The 26,127-nt window shown below is 35.9% G+C and overlaps 2 protein-coding genes across 2 annotated transcripts in view; one reads left to right on the top strand and one right to left on the bottom strand.

Annotated features, from left to right (window-relative positions):
* Nucleotides 1-20,188, bottom strand: part of PLCZ1 (phospholipase C zeta 1) — a gene marked incomplete at its 3' end in the record, with an annotated part of 45,151 nt that extends 24,963 nt beyond the window's left edge. The window contains exons 1-4 of the mRNA XM_080811929.1: nt 20,072-20,188; nt 8,574-8,805; nt 4,573-4,774; nt 203-347 (exon numbers count right to left, since the gene is read on the bottom strand). Coding sequence (XP_080668055.1) covers nt 203-347; nt 4,573-4,774; nt 8,574-8,805; nt 20,072-20,182 — 690 coding nt within the window. The 5' untranslated portion in view covers nt 20,183-20,188. The remainder of the gene's footprint in view (nt 1-202; nt 348-4,572; nt 4,775-8,573; nt 8,806-20,071) is intronic.
* Nucleotides 20,189-22,130: 1,942 nt separating this feature from the next.
* Nucleotides 22,131-23,030, top strand: CAPZA3 (capping actin protein of muscle Z-line subunit alpha 3; the record flags this gene model as incomplete). The annotated part of the gene is made up of 1 exon (XM_080812208.1): nt 22,131-23,030. One exon carries the CDS (start codon nt 22,131-22,133, stop codon nt 23,028-23,030), a length of 900 nt encoding a protein of 299 aa, XP_080668334.1.
* Between the last annotated feature and the right edge of the window lie 3,097 nt (nt 23,031-26,127).

Genomic DNA, 26,127 nt, shown 5'->3' on the forward strand with positions numbered 1-26,127 from the left:
TAAACAAAAATTTCCCTGAAACATTCATCTTACTACTTGAGATTAACTTTGATAAATCTACCTTTAAGTACATACTACATAGATCATAACACATAATTTGAAATATCACTGATCTAAACTAAGGCCGAACATTATCGGATTTTGAAGCAAGTAAATTATACTGTGTTTAGATAACTATAATTTAACAAAGATACGCACGTACTAGGAATGCATATTTCTCTATTGCTTGGATAACAGTTTTAAACAGAAGCTTGCTGGTGAGTGTGTAACCGTGGTAAACAACAGGTTCATTTCGTGATCCATCCCAGCAGTCAATTTCCAGACAACGGCATCCTTTCACAAGGGCACTAGCAAAATTTAAACAAAATAAATTGTCATTTCTGGGTCATTAAAAATGTATGCCAGAGTGTCAAAATATCCCAAAGACTATTTGTGATTTTGCAATAAATATATAACGGAATCCATAAGAAAGACAAGTAGCTGTGTTGAACTGAGTACACTTTGCTTGTTTTCTGTGAGCACAGCCCAACCTGGAAGTAGTATGAGCCATCCCTAGTTCCATCACCACCAAGATGGAGTAGTGTGTTGTGCTATGGGCTCTGAGCCCTGTAATTTCTCCGTATTCCTTACCCTCTCATTCCTACAAGGGCAGGAACTAAAATTTCAGTCTCATAAAAAATGTTTGTTAGCTATAATTCATGATCAAAAAACATTTATTGTGTTTTAATTAGAAAAAAATGGGAATTCTAGGGATGTAAGAAAACAAGTGGCAAGCAGACATAAATGATGTCCTAAAATACAATCCTGGAAGAGAAAATGAATGAAAAGAGAGCTGACTTGAGATATCAGGACTTTAGAATCAACAGCCACGTAAATAGAAGTAAATAGAAGTAATAGAAGTAAATAGAAGACCCCTGCTACACTCGAAGATCTTTTTCCCAGAGAAGACCAAGTTAACACTTGTTTTCCAAGTATATTGAGTTATCCCACTGTGTCTAGGCCAGTGGTATTCAGTCAGGACAATTTCACCTCCTAGGGGACATTTGGTAATGTCTGCAGACACTTTGGGTTGCCATAACTGGGAATGGAAAGGAAATTTGCAACTGGAATTTAGATCATAGAAGCCAGGGTTATTGCTCAACATTCTACTATGCATAGAACCAGCCCCCCCATAGCAAAGAACGATTTGACCTCATATGTGAAGATTTGAAAAACCCTGCCCTAAGCCATAACAGGAAAAGGGAGTGTGGTCCCAACACCAAGTACCTGAGAGAAAATCAGCAGTTCCTCCAAACAGAAGCAAAGGAGCCATATGAGAAAATAGAACTTTTAGATCTAATACTTTTTGGGGGATCAAATTTAGTCAACTTTCTAAGGATAGGACTCAAGCAATATTAAGGGACAAGTGTTAACTGAACAAAGATAAAATAATTATGACTCCAAAATCCAGGTGCTGAATTCAGAAAATAGAGAGATCTTACGCTCCTTTGGAAATAATATGGATGAAAGATGGAGGGAACCCAAGGAGGCAGCATTAGAGGGGAAGGAAATCTTGTCTATCCTGGAGGCTTCACCAAAACAATGCAAAATATAAAATTAAATATTTTTTGAGTTTTTTTTGAGGTTTGTTTGTTTTTTAAGACCATTTTTGTTTTATTTTTTAAGTGTACGTGGCTTTATTTAGGCATAGAGTGATGCACTATAATGTAAAATTTCAGAGTTTTGTTCATCTGCTTATTCTTGTTTTGGAGGAGTGACCTAGTGTGCTCTTCAAAGAAAATTTTCTTTATCCATTAATATTTCCATGGATGAATTAGGTGATGATCTAATTTATGTACAAGTCCTAAACTGGGTTATATCTGTAGAATTCAAAATGAATGTATTTCTCATCTTGTAGATTTATTTACATATTTAGATCTTAAATTGGAAAAGAAGCAATAACCATTTGTAAACTTTATTAATTGCCATTAAAAAATATTTGCATTACTCTCCCCTTTGTTGATTGTCAAAGTAAATTATCTTGCCTTTTTTTAACTGCTACAAAATATCAGTCCTCTGGGCTGTTACCAGAGAATAATCTTGAACGTTCTGCTTGGAAAACAAAAAAACTACCAAAAACCAAACTGTGAAAGAAAACTTTCCATGAAGGAAAACCCAAATAATACTGGTTCTTGCTACTTCTCTAGATAGCTTTAATTATCCTTAGATCAAGCCAACCTTTACCAAACTGCTTATTTCCACTACATGGTTTGGTCCCCGGCAAAAATGATTTGCATGGATTTCACTGTGTCAAGCTAACTCCTTTTATTCGGGGGCACGTAAAAGAAAGTAGTGTCTCTCCCAATGGTGTTAGGGAAGCCACTTTCTACTATTTCACACTGAGTCACCTTTTTGGAAATGAATAATAGAAATTTCTCTGTCACTCAGTTAAAAAAAATCCACTTAAATAAGTTTAAGGGGCTTTTCATAGATTAATATATTTAATGCTGTAAGATAGCTAATATTAGTCTTCCTCTTTTAGAGATGAGGAAGTTGAGACTCAAAGAGGTTGTAGCAGTCACATAATTAACAAAGGAGGGAAAGAGAGGAAAGATCAGCCCCAGAAACTTTGCATTAATCGATCAACATTACATTATTCTACCTCTCATGCATAGAGGAATTTTGAAAAACTTGCATTCTAAAATTGTATCTTCCACAAGTGGGTGGAAGAAGTATAATTAAATTTAAATACAATTAAATTAAAATTTAAATGTTTAGCTGGGTGGAACATTTTCTTCATTCAAAAGTAAATGTTCTGCATTTCTAAATCAACCGAACTAAAATGCATATTTTCTCATTTTTAAAAAAAATTATGAGTAGAAATTTCTGTAGTGAAAGTATATTTACAAATTGGGTTATCCTTATGGAATTCTAAATGGATACACTTCTGAGCTCATGGATTCATGTATTTACACAAGATTTTAAATGGGCCAAGCCATGTTTATTTGTGAATTTGGTATTATCATGGAATTATGAGCTATCTTTTCCACCCAAGATTTCCTTAATTAGTGTCAACCTGTCACATAGTTTTGATATATTGATCAATCTATATATTGATGACTCCCAATTCTATTTTTCTAGTTTATATATTTCTTCTAAGTCCCAGATATGTACACTTAACTGTCTGACCTAGCCCTTTCACAAAGAATTGGTATCTTAACTAAATGTGGAAACTATTACACTCTTGCTTTTGCCTCCCACCCTAGAATGATGTCATTAGGTTTCACTATCTCTGTCAATAGCATCATCGTATGCTAAGTTATCAGGCCAAAAGTCCTGATAGTATTCTCTTTCCCTTATATCTCCCCTCAAATCACCTTGTAAGTCTTTTTGGCTCTGCTGCCTTAACATATTTCAAATTCAACCACTGATCTCAACAGCTCCCTCATGAATTCATCATCTACATAAACATCAACAGCTGCATTGCTACAGTATCTTCTCCAGTCATCTTCTACCTCCAATCCTACACCATCAGTCTTTCCTGAACAGTAGAAAGTGAATCGAATTATGACATCATTTTAAGGAAAACCTCTCCAATGACTTCCCAATGAAACTGGAATAAAATCCAGTCTCCTTTCCATGGCCTCTAAGACCCTCATAAACTGACCCTATCTACTTGCTCAAACTCATCTCCTTTCAGTCTCCATTTGTTTCCATACTTGGAAGCAAGCCATACTTGCTTTCTCTCATTTGAATATGCCTGAGCATTTATTATTTCTTCTACGTAGTGTGCCCTTCCTACCAAATATCTCTGAGGCTTCCTCTTGATCATCACTCACACCAAACTATATCACCTCTTGAGAAGTCTTTCTCAAGTAAAACCCTCCATGCCACCATTACTTTCTCTCAACGTTACCCTAGTGTACCCTCTCCATGAGACTCATCTGTCCCTGAAAACATCAATCTGCCTACCTGCTGATGATGTCTATTCTCATGAACACATAAGCTCGGAATATCTTATTCACCAATGTATTCTCAGTTGACTGCCTAAGCTGAAGCCTGGTATTAACAGTGTGATACACTGTAGAGTGCAAAATTAAAGGTGTAGCATAGATCACTTAATCTATGTAAGTCATTTGACATATAAATCTATCTATCCAATCTATAAATGCTAAAGTACATAATTTATCGATTTATGCATTGCCTTTACTTGTAGCATCGTGTCTTAATGTCTGGGAAATAACATTAACCATATTTTTTTTAAATCTAAGATATTTTGGTGAAATAAGATAAGAAGATTCTTCTTCAGAAGGTTTCCTATAAGAGGCACCCAAATTATTCAGGAAAACTCAGAGGGACAATAATCAGGGAAACGAGGTCAACAAGCAGAACTTGAAGGAAAATGTATGATACTAAAACATAGAATAATTATACAGCCACCCAAAGGTTGGCTTTCCAACATATTCACAAATCAAAATTTCTTTTTCCTATATTTTTGTACAACATCCATAGCCGCCTCTTACTGTGAATTACCACTTACTGGAACTTCCAAGTGCTGTAAAATGTAATGCATATAAAAATCAAAATAAATACCTTATGTATCCCCAAAGGTCACTTGGTCCCAGTAACTGGTCAGATACCAAGTATGTGTTATGTGAACTTGAAATAAAATAATCATTTAATGGATGATTCATATCTTGATAAACTTTTGCACAGTCAGTTTTAAATATTAGACATTCAGGTGAACCCATGTATCTTATAAAACCTTCAAATGACATCTGGTGTGCTCTCTTAACTAGAAAAAATAAATTAAAGAGATGCAGAAATATCATTAACTGTATAAAAATACATCTCATTAACTATATAAAATATCTGTATAAACATCTGTAAAATAACTCTATAAATATCATTAACTGTATAAAAATTACGTCTGTAGTAGAGCATGTTTCTAAAACATTCATTTAGAATTAATATTGACACTATTTCTTTCTGAGGAAACAAATTTTTTTCTAATGAATACTTCTAGTTCTTCTATATCAACATTCAAGTAGAGAGTATATTATTTAATTCATCTCTGATTTTTTAATGTTTTAAAAATACATACAAGAAAATACACATATCATAGGCCAATGAATTTCCATAAGCTAAACATCTAGATAAGCAGCACCTACCTCAAAGAACAAAACATTGCAACATACCAGAAGCCTGCCTTCTACTAACTTTTCACTTTCTCCCTGCTAACTCAAGTGTATTCAGTGGTCTGACTTCTAATCACTTTAGTTTTCTCTGTTTTTTGTGCTTTAAAGGAATGAATTCACAAGGTATGTATTTTTTGTGGCTGATTTATTCTGCTCCACATTGTTGCTATGATTTATTCTTATAGTTGCACATAGTTAGACATTGTTTATTCCCATTGTTGTGTAATATTCCATTGTGTGAGTACACCACAATTATTTATCAGTTCTATTCTTGAGGAGCAGCTCGATAATTTCCAGTTGGAGGCTATTACTGCTGCTATAAACAATCAGTACATGTCTTTCATTGCAAATATGGATACATTTCTGTTGTGTATGTACTTATGAATGGAATTGCTGGATCATTCGCATATTAGCATCTCTAGTAAACTGTCTCTGAACTTTTGTACCATTGACATAATATTACCAAAATTATGTATTTAAGCAAAACACTGACTCTAGAATCAGATAGTTTTGGTTAAATCTATTTACTTCTTATACATTAAGCATGTTAGTTAACTTCTCCCTATCTTTGGAATGATGGTAATCATAGCTCCTATCCCTATATATTATTTACATAAATTAGCTCTATAAATGCTAGTTGTTATTATTATTTTATTGTTCTTAATTCAGTTTGTCTCAAAATGACAGGTGGTGTGAACATTCACTTTAAACTAGAGAGTGATCCTTGGCAAAGAATTTTATTTCTGGGAGTTTATACTATAGAAATAGAGACTCAGACAAAGATTGATGTGCAAGAATGCTCACTCATGCTAGCATTATTTATAAAAGCAAAATAAATGGGGAAAGAAAACAAATTAAGGCTCAAAATATGATACATTACTAAGCAGCAATTAAAAATAATGTATCAGAAAAAAATATATAGTGACAAAAGTAAATGTTTATTACTTCATAAAAGTGAAAAAGCCAGCATTCAAAATGCTATTACAATTTTGGCTTTAAAAAATGAAAGCTAGAGGAGAATACATAAAATGTTTAGAGGCATGCAAACTCTGTTTGAAATACATGCAAATTTAGGAGTATGGGAACATATGGGCAAATGCATCATATATTGTAATAGTAAAGATTTGCATAAATTCTTCTTTTTTCTGGAGCTGTGATTGCTTTATAGCTCTTTTGAACTACTGAATAATTAAGTTAATATCTTTGATAATGGGATAGGAAAAAAACAAACTCATTTTGTGCCCTTAAAAGCTACCAGATTGAGATGAGAGTTAATCTAACAGATATTTAAAAGCCTCGTTTGGTACACATCGCATACAAAAGTGGGATGAGATTGAGGAGCCAGCAGCATTTGAGACTATCCAATCATAATTCTAATTGGCCTCAGTAAGTGATCAATAAGCATGTAAATGAAACACAAGGTCCTGTGTGTGTGAAAGTATCTGAGGCTGAGGGAGGCTTAAACGATGAAATAGATAAATTATAGTTAAAATGCAAACACAATTCTAAGATGTCACTGCCACCACCCCATTATCCTTTTCTATTTTTTAGATTTACCACCTGCAGCTAACTGTGCCAAAGTAATTTTTTTTTTTTTTGAATACTCACTACTACATCAGTGCTACTCAAAGAGCTTATCTGTGGACTGGTTGTTTCCAGCCAGTAGTTGCATAAAGAGCTTGAGCCAAAACATAAATCTGTTAACTCCTTCTTTAGATGAAGTTTTTGCTATTAAAAAAGCAAGTAGTCAGCTAAACTCATCAGCCATGCTTAGTGATATAGTTGTTTTACATCCTGGTGCAAGCTCATTATCTTGTTGCAAACCTCCAAAAATTTTAATAGTGATCACACCAAACTCTTACTAGTACTGCATTCAGTCTTACCACTACAACTCTCCAAAATCTTTTCATGAAAATGAGTCATGGAGCCCAAATCCTAATTATGATCTGCAAGACAGTTGTGATTTGATCCGTCCAATACTTTTCTTCACTTGACCTCAGAAACTTCTCCCATTTTGTCACATCACGAATTCATTCTCATCATTTCAGTCTCAGCTTGAAGGTCACATCCTCGGAGTGGACCATTCTAAACACCCAGCCAGAACTAGTCTTCCTGGGTTGTTTATTCTCTGTCACTCACAGTATAGAGCATTCTGTGGAATCAGGCTTTTATATATTTATTTATTGTCAATCTCCCTCACACCCCCATCATTAACATAAGATCTAGTTTGCCTTGTTCTTCATAAGGCAGTATCCCCAGTCCCAGAAGGAGATTTGGTTGTCACAAATAAATATTTGAATAAGTCATGAATATATGACTCAACAAAGAAATTTTTTATTTTGTTAGAACCATATTATCATATATTAAACACTGGTACATTAACTAGCTTTCAAAGGCAGAACTTGAACTTTCATACTTCCCTTGTTAAATAAATATTCCGAGCTATTTTATTAATTTGTGTACAGCTAAACACTACTTTGATGGTTTTTTTACATAATGATGTGAATATTTTATTACATTATGTCTTTATTATTTCATTTAAAGATAAGCATAAGTGGAAAAAATGTGAAGTGTTTTACCCATTAAAAAGTGGAACGAAGATCAAAAATTATATGACTCATCACTAGCTTTAACGGTCATTTAATTCAAACCAGATGACTAGGGACACCTGGGTGGCTCAGTCAGTTAACATCTGCCTTCAGTTCAGGTCATGATCCAGCCCCATGTCAGGCTCCCTACTCAGCGTGGAGTCTGCTTTTCCCACTCCCTCTACCCCTCCCCCCACTTGTGCTCTCTCCCTCTCTTTCTCTCAAATAAATGAATCTTTTAAAAAATAAAATAAACCAGATGACAATATTCAAAAATGAAGGAAAAGTGAAAATTTTTTAATGTTTATGATATGTTATAGACAATTATGTGTATAAACAATGAAGAAAGTAGTGATTTTATAATATTTTACTTTTTTCCTAGAATAGTTTTCACTTAGCTTTAATACTTATATATATTTTTCAATAGTATAATGTATAAATATAGAAGACTGACTATTACTTGGTGTTTAAGTTATTAATGAAAATGAAGACTCTTTCATCACAGTAACAGAATCTCATCTTGCTTTCCAGGCCTAAGCTCATCTCTGAACACTTAAGAGATATACCAAGGCAGTTTAAAAAAAAAAAAGGAAGCTGGTCAATGAAGTAGGAAAGAATGTAATTGTTTTTACAGTGCAATTTTCTAAAAGTACATATATAGTCTCTAAAATATAGAAATAAAATTGTCAATATTTTACATTATCCAAAATAAATATGACCAATCCAAAAATTTCAATTTGATAACTATAATTCATAAAAAAATAGTTCACATTTAGATATTTGAGAAAACTTTGAAATGTAAGCATACCTTCTTCAATAGGCTCATATTTTTGAATGATCTCAAAAGCAGTATTTTTGGTCATGTCAAGTGCATACTGTTCTTGTATCAAAAACTGAAGCAGGTTTTTCTCAAAAAGAAATTTCTGGTTTTCAGAATATGTGTTGAAAATCTCAATAATTTCTTCTCTGTGTGCCATAATTCGATAAATTGATCTAAATTCTTCTATGGTGATTCTTCCTTGCTTCAGCCTGTCATTAGCCTACTAAAAAAAAATGACTGGTGGGCTCACATTGTGAATATAAAAAATACAGAAAATAAATAGATTAACGTATTTGTGTAATACATGTAACAATTAATACTTGAAGGAAGATGACTCTTACATTGGATTCTTATCTCAAATAAAGTATATACAACTGCATGAAATGATGCCAAAGTTGGACAAAGGTAAGTGGAAAATCACCACTTAAAACCCAGTGGCCATAGCGGGAATGGAAAAAGGTGTGGGAGATGATGAGGATTCTAGGTTGTTTTTCAACTACATGTTTCATTTTTCTCTTCCACACTCCTTCAGTACCTTCTTATAGCCATGTGAGATGGTTTGTAATCCCATGCCGCTGATGTGCATAAACATAAGGGTAAATCAGAGACGTTCAAGGTCACTGTAAACTTCAGAAGCTGCAGGAGTGGTATTAGCACTACAGTAACTGTAGTAGCTACGTAGCATCTTGAGGAAGTGGAAGGTACATAATCATTGAAGGACTAGGGGCAGGGACCAACAAGGTAGGTTCTGGTAAGAAAGAGTGGATTCACCTGGCTCTTCTGGAAAATTCATGTTTGAGCTTTATGAAATAGAAACAAGAAAGTGGGCTGTGTCCAGTTATTAAAAGCATCAGAAACACTGTGAGGTTCTGAGTAGGAAAACGGCTAGCAGAAGTAAAGGTGTAGAATAACCAGTTGGGCATGACCAATTGGAAGCAATGGAAAACAGCAGGATGGAACAGAGAAGTGCAAACCAGGTGGGAGGTAGTGAGTACAAACTAAAGAACAAGGATCAGTGAAGTTATGAACAGGGAAGTCACGAGGACTCAATGTATTAAAATGTTATATGCATTGAGGAGAGAAATCAGGAATGGCTAGAGTTGGGGAAGAGTTAAAAAAACAAAACAAAACAAAAAGCTAGTAGAATCACTTACAAATAGAAAACTTTGGAGAGTAGGCAGTGCACTTACAAGGACCTTTGAATTTCAAATGAGGCTATTTACTTATATTTTAACTTTCTCATGACATTGCAAACAGCTTGAGTACAAGGAACATGTGTTGAAGGGTCATTATACTGTGGTAAAAATCTGACAATTTGTAAACAGTTGGAGCTAACATTATATCCCTAGCCCCAAAGTATGTAGGATTTGGGACACATAAATTAAACTCTGAGCTTCCTACTCTTCATCTGAAAAATGGGATTTTTCACTCCCTATGTCATCAAGTTGCTGTAAGGACTGAGAATATACAATAAATGGTTGTTCTAGATATCAGTATATTGCTATGTCCTATCAAGTTCTGCTTCCTTCACATCATCCAGCCTGTCGTCTCATCTTTTGCACTTTTGCCCATGAAAGGAACCTCTAACGGTTCAAGAGCAGAAGTTCACTGGTAGACCAGGCTGTTGGATATGAGGGATCCAAGAGGCAGTCTGAGCTGGGAATCAAATATGAAGAGCATCAGGTTAATTCACAAAGGAGTATGAATCCATGTATATGGAGCAGCACGAGGAAGCAGGGACTGGAATGAAGCCCCAAGTGGGAATGAGATGAAGATAAGCTTGGGTGAAAAGCTGGGATCAGTTCTTGTCAAATTGGGCCCAGAGCTCATTCAACAATAATAGCACCTTAAAATTACATACGCCTAAATAATTCATATTATCAACTATCTGAGTAGACTAACAAGATTCAACTTACTATTTTTCAATTCTGGATTAAAGCCAATGTCATAGAATTAAATTTATTTTATTTTATCCCCATACAACTCATAATTTGTTATAAGATCTTTAACAAACCCATAAAAGTCAAGTGTGCCTGTAATTCCTGCCAATCTGGTTATACAAAACTGTGTAAATTAAAAATTACAGTCCTACTAAGTAGCAGTATAAAATAAAATACATTATCCTCTAAGTAATGAAAGTTTTATTACTCTCAAGCAAGGTTTAAAATGGGCCATCTGACTTGCTCTGTTTTGTTTTTCCCAAAAGATCAAAGTTGTCCCCTGATACTAGAAAAAATTAGAGATGTAAAGTTCAAACAAATTTCCACAAATCCAAATAACTGCTCCTTGATCCAACCCAAAGGAGTTAACAGTCAAACATTAATTCAATTACCAAAAAAATAAAAACCACACCGAATAGGTGAAAATTATGTTACTGAAGATGGACAGTTTTAATTTTAGTGGAAAGAGAGAAGGAAAAGGAAAGCCACAGAAGTTGGTAACGAGGGAGCCCGGGAACAGCATCAGCAGTAGGGGAAGCAGGAAAAAGGGAAGTGACGAGCAAGAAAGACTCAAAACCGAGGACTGACGCACATAACAGCAACAAAACTGACAGAGTACCAATGTATGTATTTAATATTTCCCCTGTAGGAGAAAACTGGAGCTCAGAACTCATGTCAGTTGTCCCCAGTGCCACAGGCATGGTCTACCAGGATTTGAACTGACCCCAAAACCACACAGAAAGACATCAGGAAGACAGACATGTCAGTACACCATCCTGCATATTGACAGTATATAAGTAGAAATAAATTGTGTAAAATACAAACCTGATCCCATTAACCACCTGTTAAATTGCTCACTTATTTCTTTTTTGTCTTCAAGACAAAACCCGAACTGTATCGTGTTGGCATCCCAGGTCCTTTAAGATGTCCCCGATGGTGTCTGCTCTAATCCTTTTCTTTCTTGTACCTCACACTTGGGGTGCTCTGAATTAGTTACAGTATAAATACCAAACTATCTTGCCATTGTTTCTTCTGTCTGGAATACCCTTCTTTCATTTCCTAACCTACTAATTTTTACTAATTCTTGGGAAAGTATCCTCCTCTAGAAGTCTTCCCAAATATTCTTCTCTGTCTCCCCCAGGCCACATCAGATAGCCCACCTCTGGGTTTTTATAAGACTCTGAATCTTCTTCTATCATTAAGTTTATTACCTTGGAATGAAAGCTTTTTTTTTTTTTTTTTCCTAAATCCCTTCTAGAATTGCCTTGGACAGGAAGCTTGCCATTTGTTTCTTATATTCTTAGTACCTTAAAGAACAAAAGAATGCCTGACTGAAGGTATTAAGAACATGATCTATCACTTAAACAATTTTATGATTCTGGTGACATATGTGCATTTAATTGGATAAAGAGTTGATATATCCCTAAACCTAGGAAGAATAGGGAAAGATATTTTTAAATATATATTACTAAAAATATGCAAACTCTCAGGCCCCACTTCAGGAAATACTACAGGTTTTAGAAATGTTACATATTAGTCATTTATAAATACAGCATAAAGGAAGAGCAGTGAAGCCATTTTTCTCTTGTTTAAAAAAAATTCATTAAGTGGTTAGTCTCTGTAAGGCATTACAAAAAGAACTTGACCAAACAACCCATTCAGTGTTTACATATAATTTAAAAATATATGTCTTACCTTAAGACCATGAACACCATGAAGGTAGGTATTCATTCCCAATGCCTAGTACTGGACCTCCCCTAGCATAGGACATTAGTGACTATGTTTGAATGAATGATTGAAAACATGAGTATAAAAGAACATATTAAATTGATTCTATTTATATGCTGATAGTATGCTTTCAGAAAACAGAATTAAAGCTTTTCATGTTACCATTTTCCCTTGCTCAGTTTGCTAGTAAAAAAGATGAGGTGTCACTTAAAATAAATGACCTCACAAGAAAGTTGAGCTATCAAAACACAGAATTCACTTTTAAATTAAGATGAGGTGTTTCAAATTTGTCTCTGAAATTACACTAAAAACAGAGTATTCAAAATATATCACAGGAAATGATATGACCTGCCACCTTTTCCCCAAACTCTGACATACTAATTTAAACTGCTTAGAAACTCTATCTTCTGTCTTCCCTTTCTTCCTAACTAAATCTGTGAATCAGAAATAAAATTGGGTACTAAAGATATAAAGGCAACACCTTATTAGTGCCTCTGTACACTCATATTCTAGAAAAGGAAAGCTGACATGAAAGTGTTACAATGGAAACCTTATACACAACAGAAGGAAGTTGGGCAATTCTTCTTGGAGACAAAAGAGGGTCTTTATTAGAAGAGGCAATCCTGGAGCTGAACTTTCATTGAGAAGAAAGAATGGTTGCCTGAAAGTGAGGAGGAAAGGGTTATTCTAATAGTTGGGATCAGAGCAAATAAACACATGACAGCACAAAACAGGAGTGTGATTAAAGAAGATGTTAGTGAAGCTGCAGTGAGTGATAAGGGTGAAGCCAAAACTATATCCTAGAGGCCCTTGGATTTCACAATGAGGCTCTCAGACATCATTCTCAACCAGTGACTGACTGATGAACTATAATGAGGGAAATCACATAGATTTTTTTTAGAAAAATCATTCTGGCAGCTATATACAAGGTAGGATTAAAAACAAGGAACCAGTTTATAGGGCTATGCAAATTGTAATGTACATATAAGTTACCAAGGGACTTGTTAAAATGCAGAGTCAGCTTCAAAATGTCTGATTCTTCATTTCTAACAAGCTCCCAGGGGATGCCAGAGATGCTAGTCTGAGGAGCACACTTTGAGTCGATAGCAGTTGGAGACCAGTTGACTTTGTGTAGGAATAAAATAGACCTTAAAAGATTTGAAAATCTGATGTGGAGGTAAGGTAAGAGAAAGAGGCTGGGACTCTCTCGGGTTTCTGGCTTGGATAGCTGAGAGAATGGTGCTGCCATCACCAAGAAAAGAGAGAAAGACAGTTTAGAAAGGAAGGATGGTTTATTTTAAACACAATAAAGGTGAAGTATCTTCATCCAAACCAAGACAGCCAGAAGACAACTGGTTGGGATGGGACGTGAGGATTGGTGTATTACAGGAGAAAACACAAGGATTTTGCAAGCAGACAGACCCAGACATGAGTATCCACAGTAATATGACATAAACAAATTATATCAACATTCTTATCCTCAAAATCTCTATGTGTAAAGAGAGGCTAATAACAACTTCCTTGGATGTATGTTAAAATAATGTATGCAAAAACCTAACACAGCGCCTAGAATATGTCAGGTGATGCACAAATAGTAGCATACATGGCTTTGTTGTTCAGGATTGAAAACATGTGCTTTGTTCCCATTAAAGTGGTAATGAAAGTCTTTGAAAGGCAACAAGGTGGTGACTCAGGAAGCTCCAGAACTCACCTCCTCCCATCGACATACCAAGTCTACAACTACATATGGGACAATTCCCTCTGCAGGAAATCCAAAAACTAGTTCATTGAACTAACTTGCCTACATATTGGGCAAAAGAGAAAAAAATCTGTATCAAAATAGGGCAGAGAGGCTGAGACAATCTGTCCACAAACGTGGACACAATCAGTCCACAACATGGTGACGTATAATTGGGAGAGAACCCACAACTCTCTGCTTCTCCCTGAGGACTGAGGGCTTTGGACCCACTTCTAGTCCCCAACTTTTAAGACTTCCACCTGAGAGGGAGGCTCCCAAAACACCCAGCTCTGAAAGCCACCTGCGGATTGTGTCGGCAAGATCCACAAAGCTATAGTAAATAGTTCTTAACAGTTCACAAAGACTCATGGTGGCTGTCCCTCCAGAGCCCAGCACAGCGGTAGCCGACTACCATGTAGTTTTTCCCTGAAAGAGGCCTATATGCTTATCTTAAAAGCTACAGCCTAAGAGTCATGCTTCTGATCCAACACAGGTGTAGGAGCCGACTGCAATCTTCCCCGGAGACCAGGAAGGCCGGCAGGTACCATGTCCATGTTTTCTCTCCATCTCCCTCCAGATCACCAGTATCTCCCTGAAACAAGCTTGTGCACACATCTGGCACCCAGCTTTTACAGCTGCCACTCAAGGGATGAAAATCCCTTGACAGCCTGGATCTGGCGGCCAGTAGGGTTTGTGCTCACAGGTTCAGCAGAACTGTGGCAAACAAAGAGAAAATCCTTGGCCAGTTGTCCCCCTGGAAACTGGTGCAGAGGGAGTTGATAGAGACACTCACTTTCAGTCTTTCTCTGAAAGACTGTGTACTTTACAAGTGGCCACCTGGGGGATCGGGCTTCTAATCAGCCCACATCTGGGCACTGACTACGATCCTCCCCTTTGGAACACTGATAGGTCTTGGCACTCCCTCAATGACTGGGAGCCACTAAGCATAAAGTAGGCTGCTTGGACAAAATTTGAGAGCCAAACGGAAGCTAAGACTGAGCTGAGCAGTAAGTATCATCTTCTAAATGAGGCCATTCCTTCAAAGGTAGAAGTGGCTGTTTCATCTAATGCACAGAAGCTAACACAGAGAGTAAGAGAAGATGAAGAAACAGGAATATGTTCCAAACAAAAGAACAAAACAAATAGAAACAGACTTACATGAAACAGAAATAAGAGATTTACCTGATCAAGAATTCAAACAATGGTTCTCAACAATATGAAGTTTACTCAAAAAAATTAAAAATAGAATGAACTACCATATCATACAACAATTCCACTTCCTGATACTTATTCAAAGGAAATAAAATCACTATTTTGAAGAGGTATCCGTACCTCCATGTTTATTACAGCTTTATTTACAATGGCCAAGGCATGGAAGCATCCTAAATGTCTATCAATAGGTGAACTGAGAAAATATGAATAAGATATTATTCTGCAATACTAAAGAAGGAAATTCTATAATTTGTGACATCATGGATAAGCCTTGAGGCCATTATGTCAAGTGAAGTAAGTCAGAGAAAGACCAATACTATATGATCTCACTTCTATGTGGAATCTAAAAAAAACTGAACTCATACATAACAGAGAATAGATTGATGATTGCCAGAGGCGGGGCTGATAGGGGTGGAAGAAGTGGGTGAAGGTGGTCAAAAGGTACAAACTTCCAATTACAAGATAAATAGTTCAATATAAATATAGTGATATAATGTATCTACATATTATATAAGATGTATATTACATAAGATGTATTACATATGAGAGATATATGATATATTACTTATATAAGATAAGTAGTCTAACTATAAGATAAATAATTCCAAATATAAGATAAACAAGTACTAGAGATGAAGTGTAAATGATGGCTAACATGTAGCCATCTAACACTGATGTAACTAACACTGATGTAATATATATAATAATAAGTTCTGGGGATGTAATGCACAGTCTGGTAACTAAATTAGCAATACCATATTGTATATTTGAGTTATCTTAGAAGATAACTTAAGATAATCAGAGTTATCTTAAAAGTTCTAATATGAGAAAAATAAATTTGTACCTATGTGAACTGATGGCTATTTACTAAATTTATTGTGGGAATAATTTTTCAATATACACATATATCAAATCATCAAGTTGTACACCTAAAACTAATATAATGTTGTATATCAATTATATCTCAATAAAACTGGAGAAAAAAGAAAAGTTAATAAAATTGCTCAGGATAGTATATAAAGTAAAAAAAAAAAAAGGAGAAAATTAAGAACTCAACTTTAAGAGAAGAGCAAAAGAAAAACTGATGGCAGGACAGATGGAAAAGGAATGATCAGAAATTAAAAAAAAAAAAAACTAGAAGAGAGTGATGTCTTAGAAATCAGAATGGAGAGTAGTTTAAGAAAACAGGGATAAATAAAATGCAGAGAGAGCCTAACCATTGTATTTACCATTTTAAAAAAAATTGAGGTTTTCAAGGTAGGTAAAAAGGCAAAATATATTGCAATGAATAACTGGAGAAGTAGAGAAAGAAATGTGAAAGATTCTTTCAGTTTATCTGCTAAAATAGAGAATGTAACATTTAGAAAAGGATATGGAGCTATTTGTTTTTGAGATTAAAAATAAGCTTAGACTGTGGAGGACCTACTAAAGTAAGAAATCATAAACTTGAGATGGAACCAAACAAAAATATAAGTGGCTGAGTTGACCCAAGTTGCAGATTTGTAGGGCAGAGGTGGCAGAGATGTACTTTCCCTCCTCTCTCTGCCTTTTAACTCTCAAACCACTCTACATTGTTGCCAGATTTATTCTAAAATTTGCACTATTTCTCTATTCAAAAATTTTCAATGGTTACCTATTGCCTATAAAAGTAAATACAAATTCCATAGCCTACCACTCAGAATTTTTGTCATCTGGCCATGCCTAGCATTTTGCAGCCATTTCTCACCACTCCCTTCATGCATCCTACATGCAAGTCATGGTTCATTACCTTTACTCCCCAAGCACTTCTCGCACTGTACTGTACACACACTGCTTATCATTCTTCAGGGACCGACAAGAATGCTACCTCTACAATGGCTTCTTTTATGGAAGCCCACATTTGGGTCTCCGTGTCCTCAGATTCCCTGTATGTATTACCTATGAAATTTATTATAATCTGTTTATGAAATAGTAATTTCTGCATTTCTTTTCCTTCTGATGAGAGAAAGAGACCACTTTATTAATTTTTCACAATCCAAAATTTCTGACAGAATGCCATCTAAATCTACATACTATAGATTTAATAATGGCTATTAATTGCTTAGAGAATTTGAAAACTTAAGGTAAGCCCAATAATAACATGAATTTTTTAAATTAAGAAGGATGTTATTTCACACTCAACCACTCAAGAAGGTAATCTCAGGATAGCAATGTGTGTTGAAATGACACATGATATTTCCTATGAAATATCTTGCATGCTACAAATTAAAGACAATAATTAAAGCAATAAAGATTTTTTAATAAAGAGATTAAAAAATCTTAGGGAATTGCTCCTCAAGTCACGACTCAATAATTAATTTTGTAAAATGAAATTTAGAATATTTTCCCAAGGTCTTGAAAGTACATTGTCTTTACTTAAATTTCACGGTGAATATTTACCCAATAAGGAAATAAATTCATATCAGAATTTATGCCAGCTTCTTAAGAAATCAATAAATATAATGCAATTTTCTGTATATTTTGAACAATTATGATTGTTATAGCTTCACCTAATATTTATTGAGAGCTTACTCTTTGCCAAGCCTGCTACTACACATTCACAAATATTTAATATTCAGCACAATCCTGCAAGGTTAACTAGATCAGTATCCCCATCCTGCGGATTACGACATTTGCTCAGAGAAACTTCTGATTCGCCAAGCACTACACAGTTAAGATCTAGGGGAATAAAGAATCTCCATGCCTGTTGAGCTTGCCAATAACAACAGCCCTGAAACACTAGGAGATTTTGGTCACCAAAATGAGATTCATTATGATTCATTTTATTTTCTCTGGCTACAAGGTGTACCCATGAAGTGTAGAAAGATAAACATCAAACGTTGAAGCAGCTTAATTTCTAGCTATCCAGAAAATTTAGTTGGCCAATACGCCGTCCCTTGCATTCTATTTAATTAACATTTTAATGCATATATGACAACTTAGCCTAAGGAAGCAAAGTATTATTTATTAAAGGGCCCTTGGGGAATTACGTTAGTAGATAAAAATTGCTGATCCAGATCATCAGTTTTGTTTATAGGCAATCCGTGCTTTAAATTATTTGAGGTCATTTGAAAGAGGCTTTGGGAAAATTCTAAGCAACCTCTGCCCCTCTAATTTTTATAATTTGCGTTGTTTTCATAACCACTCCAAAAAGGTTTTGCTAAACAAAACAGACCTTCATTCCTGCCATGTCCAAATAATCGTCAGTTTAGCTATTTCTTTACTTGTTATAACTGCTGCACATTCTACACAATACTTGTAAATATGGCACGCATTTTACTCAAGTGCATTTCAGGTGCATATCTTTATTTTGCAGGTAATTCAAAGCAACCTGATAATCACTGAATAAGATTTATCATATTTCACATTTGATACAGATTTAATACATTATCTCTATATTATATTAAATGCAAATTTTATTAAACTAGAAAGTACATAATTGTTTCTCCCTTTGAGTGACACCACTGGGGGGAAATTCTACATGTAAAGATCTTGCACAAAAACTTGTGTTCTTTAGGTCCGGTATTAGACATGAGTTGATTAAAGTTCTGATAGCTTATGGCAGCACATACCACTTGCATTCACAAAAGCAAGCTGAAATTCTTGCCTTTTACTGCAAGCTCTTAAGAAATATATATATTTGAACCTCCTCTTTGTGATTTATAAACATGGGGGCTAAATCTTATTGAGAGAAGTACACGATGGGGGGCTGCTCTCCATTGTCTCCCATGTCTCTGCAAGTTTCTGAGCAGAGGCACCAACGATTTCATCAGAACTAGCTTTTGAAGGACGTTTGTGTAATGAAAAGATAGTATCTCCTTCCACAGGAAAGAGCAGGTTTACTGGACGTGATAATAATGATAATGACACCCTCCTGGGCAAAGATCAGGCAGGCTTACGGCTCTTAATAAAAGATGCGGTTTCCTTACGCTTGCAGTCCCCCTCTGGTAACACAATCCACCGCATGTGCATGTGTGGACCAGCCCTCAACACATCACACTTTGGGAACTGAGGCTGGGAGAAATGGCACCAAAATGCTGATTCTCTTTCAATTGCTATTTTTGTGAGTAACAAGTTACTTTTCCTGAACCAGAAACCTGCCTCTGCCATCATCCATGAAATTATATCGGGCTAACTGGTTAGCTTGCCAGTAGATACCACAAGCTTCACACTTTGCAATAATAGTAACGTTTCAACACAGATTGTGATCTGGGTAGTCACTTTCAAAAAACACCATCAGATTCAGGATTTCTATCTTCCTAACTATCTGGATTGGCCAATCTAGTATTCACCAAGAAATTTGCCATCTTCCTAATGCAAAACTCAACTGAACGCTTGACTTTTTCTCTTCTAGTTATGATCTTTTCCTCCAACCTCTAGTGAAAGAATTGAGTCAGGTTCCCTCCCTACTGGTTCTTCTTCAAACAAAGAGAAATTTGGGCATGATTTTCGACTTTGATGTGAATAAAATGCCATTTTTCTCAAGATTACCCATTCCTTCTGTAAGTTATTAAGATCAAATCCATTTACCATTTCATCAGTTGTATGATTTTGATCTAATCATATGACCAATCCTAATCTTATGTGAACATTCCTATATTCAGCTAATAGTGCTAAATAAATAATCTGGTATTATTTCAAATTTTATCACTAACTCATTTTGCCACCTACCTAACGTCTCTCCTTCTTGATTATGAATATATTTAGCATAATTAATTGCTTTACTTCTTAAGAGACTAATTTTTCATATGTATTTTCTGCAGAAAGCATCCAAGTAGCTATTGACATTTCCCTATATTGAATCAAGTCCTTCCTAGGGTGGGGTACACAGGGAGCAGATATCATCTCACCTTGAAAATAGATTTCACATGAATATAATTGCACGGAATTCTTAATTTTTCAAGTAATTTGTAAGTTTTGTCTACGTTAATTTTTCCACCTCTAAATTCATCCCGAATCATCGCCAAAAACCATGTATGAAGCACAAAAACAGAAGTTAAGGAAATTCTCACAGAAAATCATTAAGTACTTAAAATGCCTAAATAAGTATTTGATTTCTCTTCAGTTTAACATTTTTATTTTTAAGGGATAGATTATTTTGTGCTTAAGTGACAAGATAATTCTCTGATATATAATATTTACAAGGAAACAAAGTAGGAACTATTCTGTAATAAAAATATGAAAGGGCATATATAACATAAAAAATTACAAGTAAAGAAAAAAATTGAGAAATCAAGTTATTATTGTGGAAATATAGTCTGTTTCCTGAAGACCTGGACTTGGGGAACAGCTGGGCTTCAAGATGTCCCTGTCACTTGATCTGTCTCTCAGCTTCACTTCCCTTGTTTGAAAAGTGGACAAATTAATACTTAAGAAGGTGGGGGCATTAAATGAATTCTTAACACATTATTGAACACAGTTTCTGTTACTGAGTGTTCAAAACATAGTTACCATGTCTGATATTAGTTAACATCAGTTAACTGCCCAGCTACACACACATGCTAAAAAAAAGCGCAACATTTTAAGTACCATCAAAAAAGAGTTAAAAATGCCATACTGAGTCCCTATTTTTAGTATGAATGAGAAAACTAAAACAAGTTTACTTATCATATACAGATAACCTACAAAAACTAGGACACTTCAATTTGAAAAACTAAGGTTAAGAATTAATACGAACTTTATAAAATCATGAAAGGTATTGTAAAAAATGTTCAAAAATCCACTCAGTTTCAGATTGTTAAAGCTAATGAAAGCCCTTAAATGTGAGGGCTATGACTTAATATGGCAAAGCTCATGTTCTTATAAGAAAACGACAGGAAGCTAGGGAAGTTCAGAAAAGCTTAGGACGGATGGAAGGAAGCAGTTTATACCCAAATGAGAGAGGCTTAACTTCAGGACTCTTCAAAAAGAATGAGAGGGGAATCATATATAACATAAGGGGATAAATCAAGAGAAAGAAAAGAGGAACAGAAATGAATTCTGAGTGGATATTTGCTCTCCATATTTTCATGACCTGCTGTTGCGTTTCTCCTCACTTAGAAGTCTCTCCCCATTACGTGTTGTCACAGGTTCCAAAAAGAGTTAACTCTGCCCTTTTGTAGTAAAGGAATTTCTTGATATTCATCAGCTGTTGCCTCTGCCCCTTTTCTGGAGAGAAAGCAGAAAACATAGTGGTTTGTGCCCTTGTTTTTTGGAGATAGCTTAAATCCCACAGAAACCGCATACAAGGGGTGCTCCCTGCACGTCACTGCCCTGGAAAGTTTCTGGCTTCTTACTGCGTTCTGACCATCTTCAAACCCTCAGTGTTTATAAATGCATCATCTTCTGCTCTTTGACATTTTTCTATCAATAGCCTTCATATCTTGTTTTTATTTTTACTATTTGGTCGGCCCCCCTGAAACTTTTCAGCATAATGTGCTTCCAGTGGGTTTGGGGCAACTATTCTGAGGGACTGAGGATAAATCAATGCCACTGTGGTCCCCGAAGGTGCAAAGGGCTGCCAAACACGCTCTAGGAACTCTCGGCTGCTTCTCTAGATCCCTGGCAACCTATAATGCACACAGAGACACACCACTTTTGAAGAAGGCTGTTCAGGAGGTTAAGTTCTTAAAATCTTCAAAATAGGTACAGCTGGTTGGCTGGGTACCACGCTGTCAGGTGACGGTCATGTTTTTCTTTGGGTCTGAACACCCATTGTGATATCATCAAAAGTTCCACACTTCACAGAGAAAGCTTCTTTATGACTTCATCAGGAGACTCAGAGCTTGCCAGACAACTGCTTTCATGGTTAGACATAGTAATCTTAAGCTTGAATGTTTAACACCTTGATGGGAAAGGTGTCTCATGGAATGTTTTCTCATCCTTTGAACACTCTTGATTTCAGAAGCTTTGCTTCTGCGGCAACCAAACATGTCACGTACTACGCTGAGTAGGAAAGAGAAAGAAAGAGTAATTCGCAGACTGTTAATACAGGCTCCTCCAGGGGAATTTGTGAATGCCTTTGATGATCTCTGTCTGCTTATCCGTGATGAAAAACTTATGCACCATCAAGGTGAGTGTGCAGGCCACCAGCACTGCCAAAAATATTTTGTACCACTCTGCATCGATGGAAATCCAGTACTCTTGTCTCACCACAACGTAGTGGGTGACTACCGATTTTTTGACTACCAAAGCAAACTTTCTTTCAAATTCGACCTGCTTCAAAACCAGCTAAAAGACATCCAAAGTCACGGTATCATTCGGAACGAGACAGAATACCTGAGAAATGTTGTTCTGTGTGCCTTAAAACTGTATGTGAACGATCACTATCCAACAGGAAATTGCAACGTGCTGAGAAAAAGCGTGAAAAATAAGGAGTTCTTGATTGCTTGCATTGAGGACCACAGCTATGAAACAAGAGATTGCTGGAATGGCCTTTGGAAATCAAAGTGGATTTTCCAAATAAATCCATTTCTAACCCAAGTAACAGGAAGAATTTTTGTGCAAGCTCACTTCTTCAGGGCTGTCAACCTTCACATTGAAATCTCCAAGGACCTGAAAGAAAGCTTGGAAGTAGTTAACCAAGCTCAACTGGCTTTAAATTTTGCGAGGCTTGTGGAAGAGCAAGAGAATATATTTCAAGCTGCAGTCTTAGAAGAATTACAGGAGTTATCAAACGAAGCCCTGAGAAAAATTCTACGAAGAGATCTTCCAGTGACCCGCACTCTTATTGACTGGCAACGGATACTCTCGGACTTGAATCTGGTGATGTATCCTAAATTGGGATACGTCATTTATTCAAGAAGTGTGTTATGCAACTGGATAATATAAAGGATTGCTCCTGGTAATTGTCTCCACCTGATTTAGTTGTGTTTCCTGGAGGGGTGCTGGGATTTTCCTAAAGTTGAGAAGCCACTAGAGGTGCTTATCACTTGAAAATGCAAGCTTAAGTTACGGAAAAGTGGAACAAATAATTTGACTCGGGGACTATTAACCAATCAGGCAAGAAAGGGGTGATGTAAATGTGTTTTGTGGTAGCAACCATCATAAAGCCAGAGATGTTTATTAGAACCTAAAAGAGCTCCATAGAATGTGGCACCCAGAAGTGTTATAAAGGCGGCCAAGGTTAAGACTGTGTGTGTGTGTGTGTGTGTGTGTGTGTGTGTCTGTCTGTCTGTGTAGGAATGACCTTTGACTTTCTTTGTAACTAGAGAAGGTATGCAAGTGAAGTCACTCTGCAAGTGATACCTCATATAATTCAGTTCAGTCCTACACCAACCCCGAGAGAGTGGGTTTCTATAAGTGACGTTAGTGTTGGATATTCTGTGAAACCAACAGATATCCAAAACCTACCTCAGATGAAGGACTATTAGTAAACTTGGATCCACCCCCATGCCTGCCCATGCCCTCCAAGAAGTGGGATTACTCAAATCCCTGGGTTTTTCTGATAACAAACGTGGTCTTTGAAAAATCAACTCGAAAAGCCTAACCTCTCAAGCTTATATTAGTCAAATTCTTGTGAAGTCATCACCATAAGCATTTATAAGTGCTTATTTCATGCCAGGCCCTATGCTAAATGATTTGCACACAATTTTTCATGATTAGGCTGGCACTAGTAGTAACTCCATGTTACGTGAGATGAATCTAAGATTTCAAGTTGTTTAATTCATCCAGGCACATAGTAAGTGACAAGTGTGTCTGACTCTGCTTTTAACCTCTAGAGTGTGACCACTCTCCCTGAAGGCTTGTTTCATTAGGAGTTATGAACTCTACAATGATTTAGGCAAGCACTTCCCCCAAACTGGAACCAGCAGACAGCTGTTTTTTAGCCAAGACAAATTACCTTCAGTCACCCTATCACTGTTCCCACCAAGGTTACTGACCACTTGCCTCCGGTCTCAGATTAGTCCAAATCTAAACCTCTCCAGTAAGATTGCAGTAGAGCAGTAGATAGGCCCCATCCCCTAATTCTGACTGGCAAAATACTCTGTATTTTGGATCCATGCTGTTGAGAAAAGATCTCACTCTACTTAGGAAACATTGAAGCAGATTAGAATTCCTGTCTCAAACCTTTCTACCTCAACTGGTGATTCTTAGAGAATCTAAGGAGATTTGCCCGGGATGTATCTTTAAAAATATAATTTCCCAGGACCCATCCTCAGATTCTGATTTAGTAGGTAAGAAATCTATATTTTAAACAATTATCAGAGATGACTCTGTTGCAAGGGATCACAGGACCACGTTTTAAGAAATATTGGTCCGATCATAAAGTGACACATTTTATGCTTTCTATTTACTCGATTAAAATCATTCCTGATAAAACTATTGCCAAATGAAGGTCAATGTCTACTGCTTCACTGGATTCACTACGCACAGACCCAGGACATGCCTTCATCTGTTACGTTAAAATGTTAAGGGAGACCTTTCTAAAGAAAAGTACCAAAGACAGTTGTTCTCATTGTACTAAAACATACCCATCTGACAAATTATTTAGCAAATATTTGAGTTGATATTACGGTTATATATGTAAGTGTTGATTTGCCAGAACATTCCAGAATAGGACTCAATGGTTTATGGAACAATCACAGAAGCATTTAGCCCCCACTGAAACATGGGGTTTTTAAAATAATAATTATTGATATATCTGGATATAAAAAGTCACATGTACAAATCACAGAAAATGCTTGAGGTGTAAAGCATTTTGGCCTATTTTTTCCCATCCAATTTTATGGAATTGTCTTAAGTTTTGAGAATTTACAACATATATAAATTTTTATCCTGTTCTTTTTACATAAACTCCTATATCATAAATATGGTTCCATGTCATTAAAATTCCTTGAGCACATAATTTTAATTATTTACATGATATTCATACTGTTTATGCACCATAACAAGACAACTATTTCTCTATTCATACATAATTTAAATTTTTAGCATTTTACTTCTGTTATGAATTGGGCTATAGTGAATATTTCTATGCATTAAAGCTTTGCCCACATTGTAGATTATTTCCCTTAAGATAAATTCCCCAAAACTGCATATTGAAAAGATACAAACACATTAATGATTTTAATACAGATTGCCAAATTGCTTTCCAGAAAGATTTAACAATTTATAACCCCTTCAGTAGCATAAGAGAGTATGTAGCTCACCACAGTAATCTTGGCATTATTGAATATCAAAAAAATGTTTTCTTTGATAGGCAACAAACCTTAAAAGAATACAAAGCAAATTAAAAAGGTGCTCATTAACTTATGCTATATAAAAAACTTTCTCACATTGATTTTATTTGGGAGTTATTTTCTTTGTATGGAGCTGGCATAGCCAGAAAAATCTACGACGACTCCTCTCTGTACCTTTATCACAGAAACAGGTGCGCGCGCGCACGCACACACACACACACACACACACACCCTACACTTAAACCTACTCTAGCAATACACATATACACACGCATGCCCAGGCATATAACACATATACACACAAAAAAATGCTTCAGTGCATCATTTTATAAAATTCCAGTGTTTTCTCCTCCCCACTCCACTCCCAACTGGAATGTAAGATCCATAAGAATGGGGACCTTGTCTATCTCAAGGATCTAGTCTGTTATTTGGTAGGTACTGAATGAATAAATGAATGAATGAGGCACCTGGGTGGCTCAGTGGGTTAAAGCCTCTGCCTTCAGCTCAGGTCATGATCCCAGGGTCCGGGGATCAAGCCCCACACTGGGCTCTCTGCTCAGCAGGGAGCCTGCTTCCCCCCCTCTCTCTGCCTGCCTCTCTGCCTACTTGTGATCTCTCTCTGTCAAATAAATAAATAAAATCTTTAAAAAAACAAAAACGAAGACATGAAACATGGTAGGTTTAGTTGGCCTTAAAATTTTGTAAATCATCCTTACCTGCTGTCCCTTTAGGAACTGTGTATTCCT

The sequence above is a fragment of the Martes martes genome (assembly GCF_963455335.1).
Source record: "Martes martes genome assembly, chromosome: 8".
NCBI lineage: Eukaryota > Metazoa > Chordata > Mammalia > Carnivora > Mustelidae > Martes > Martes martes.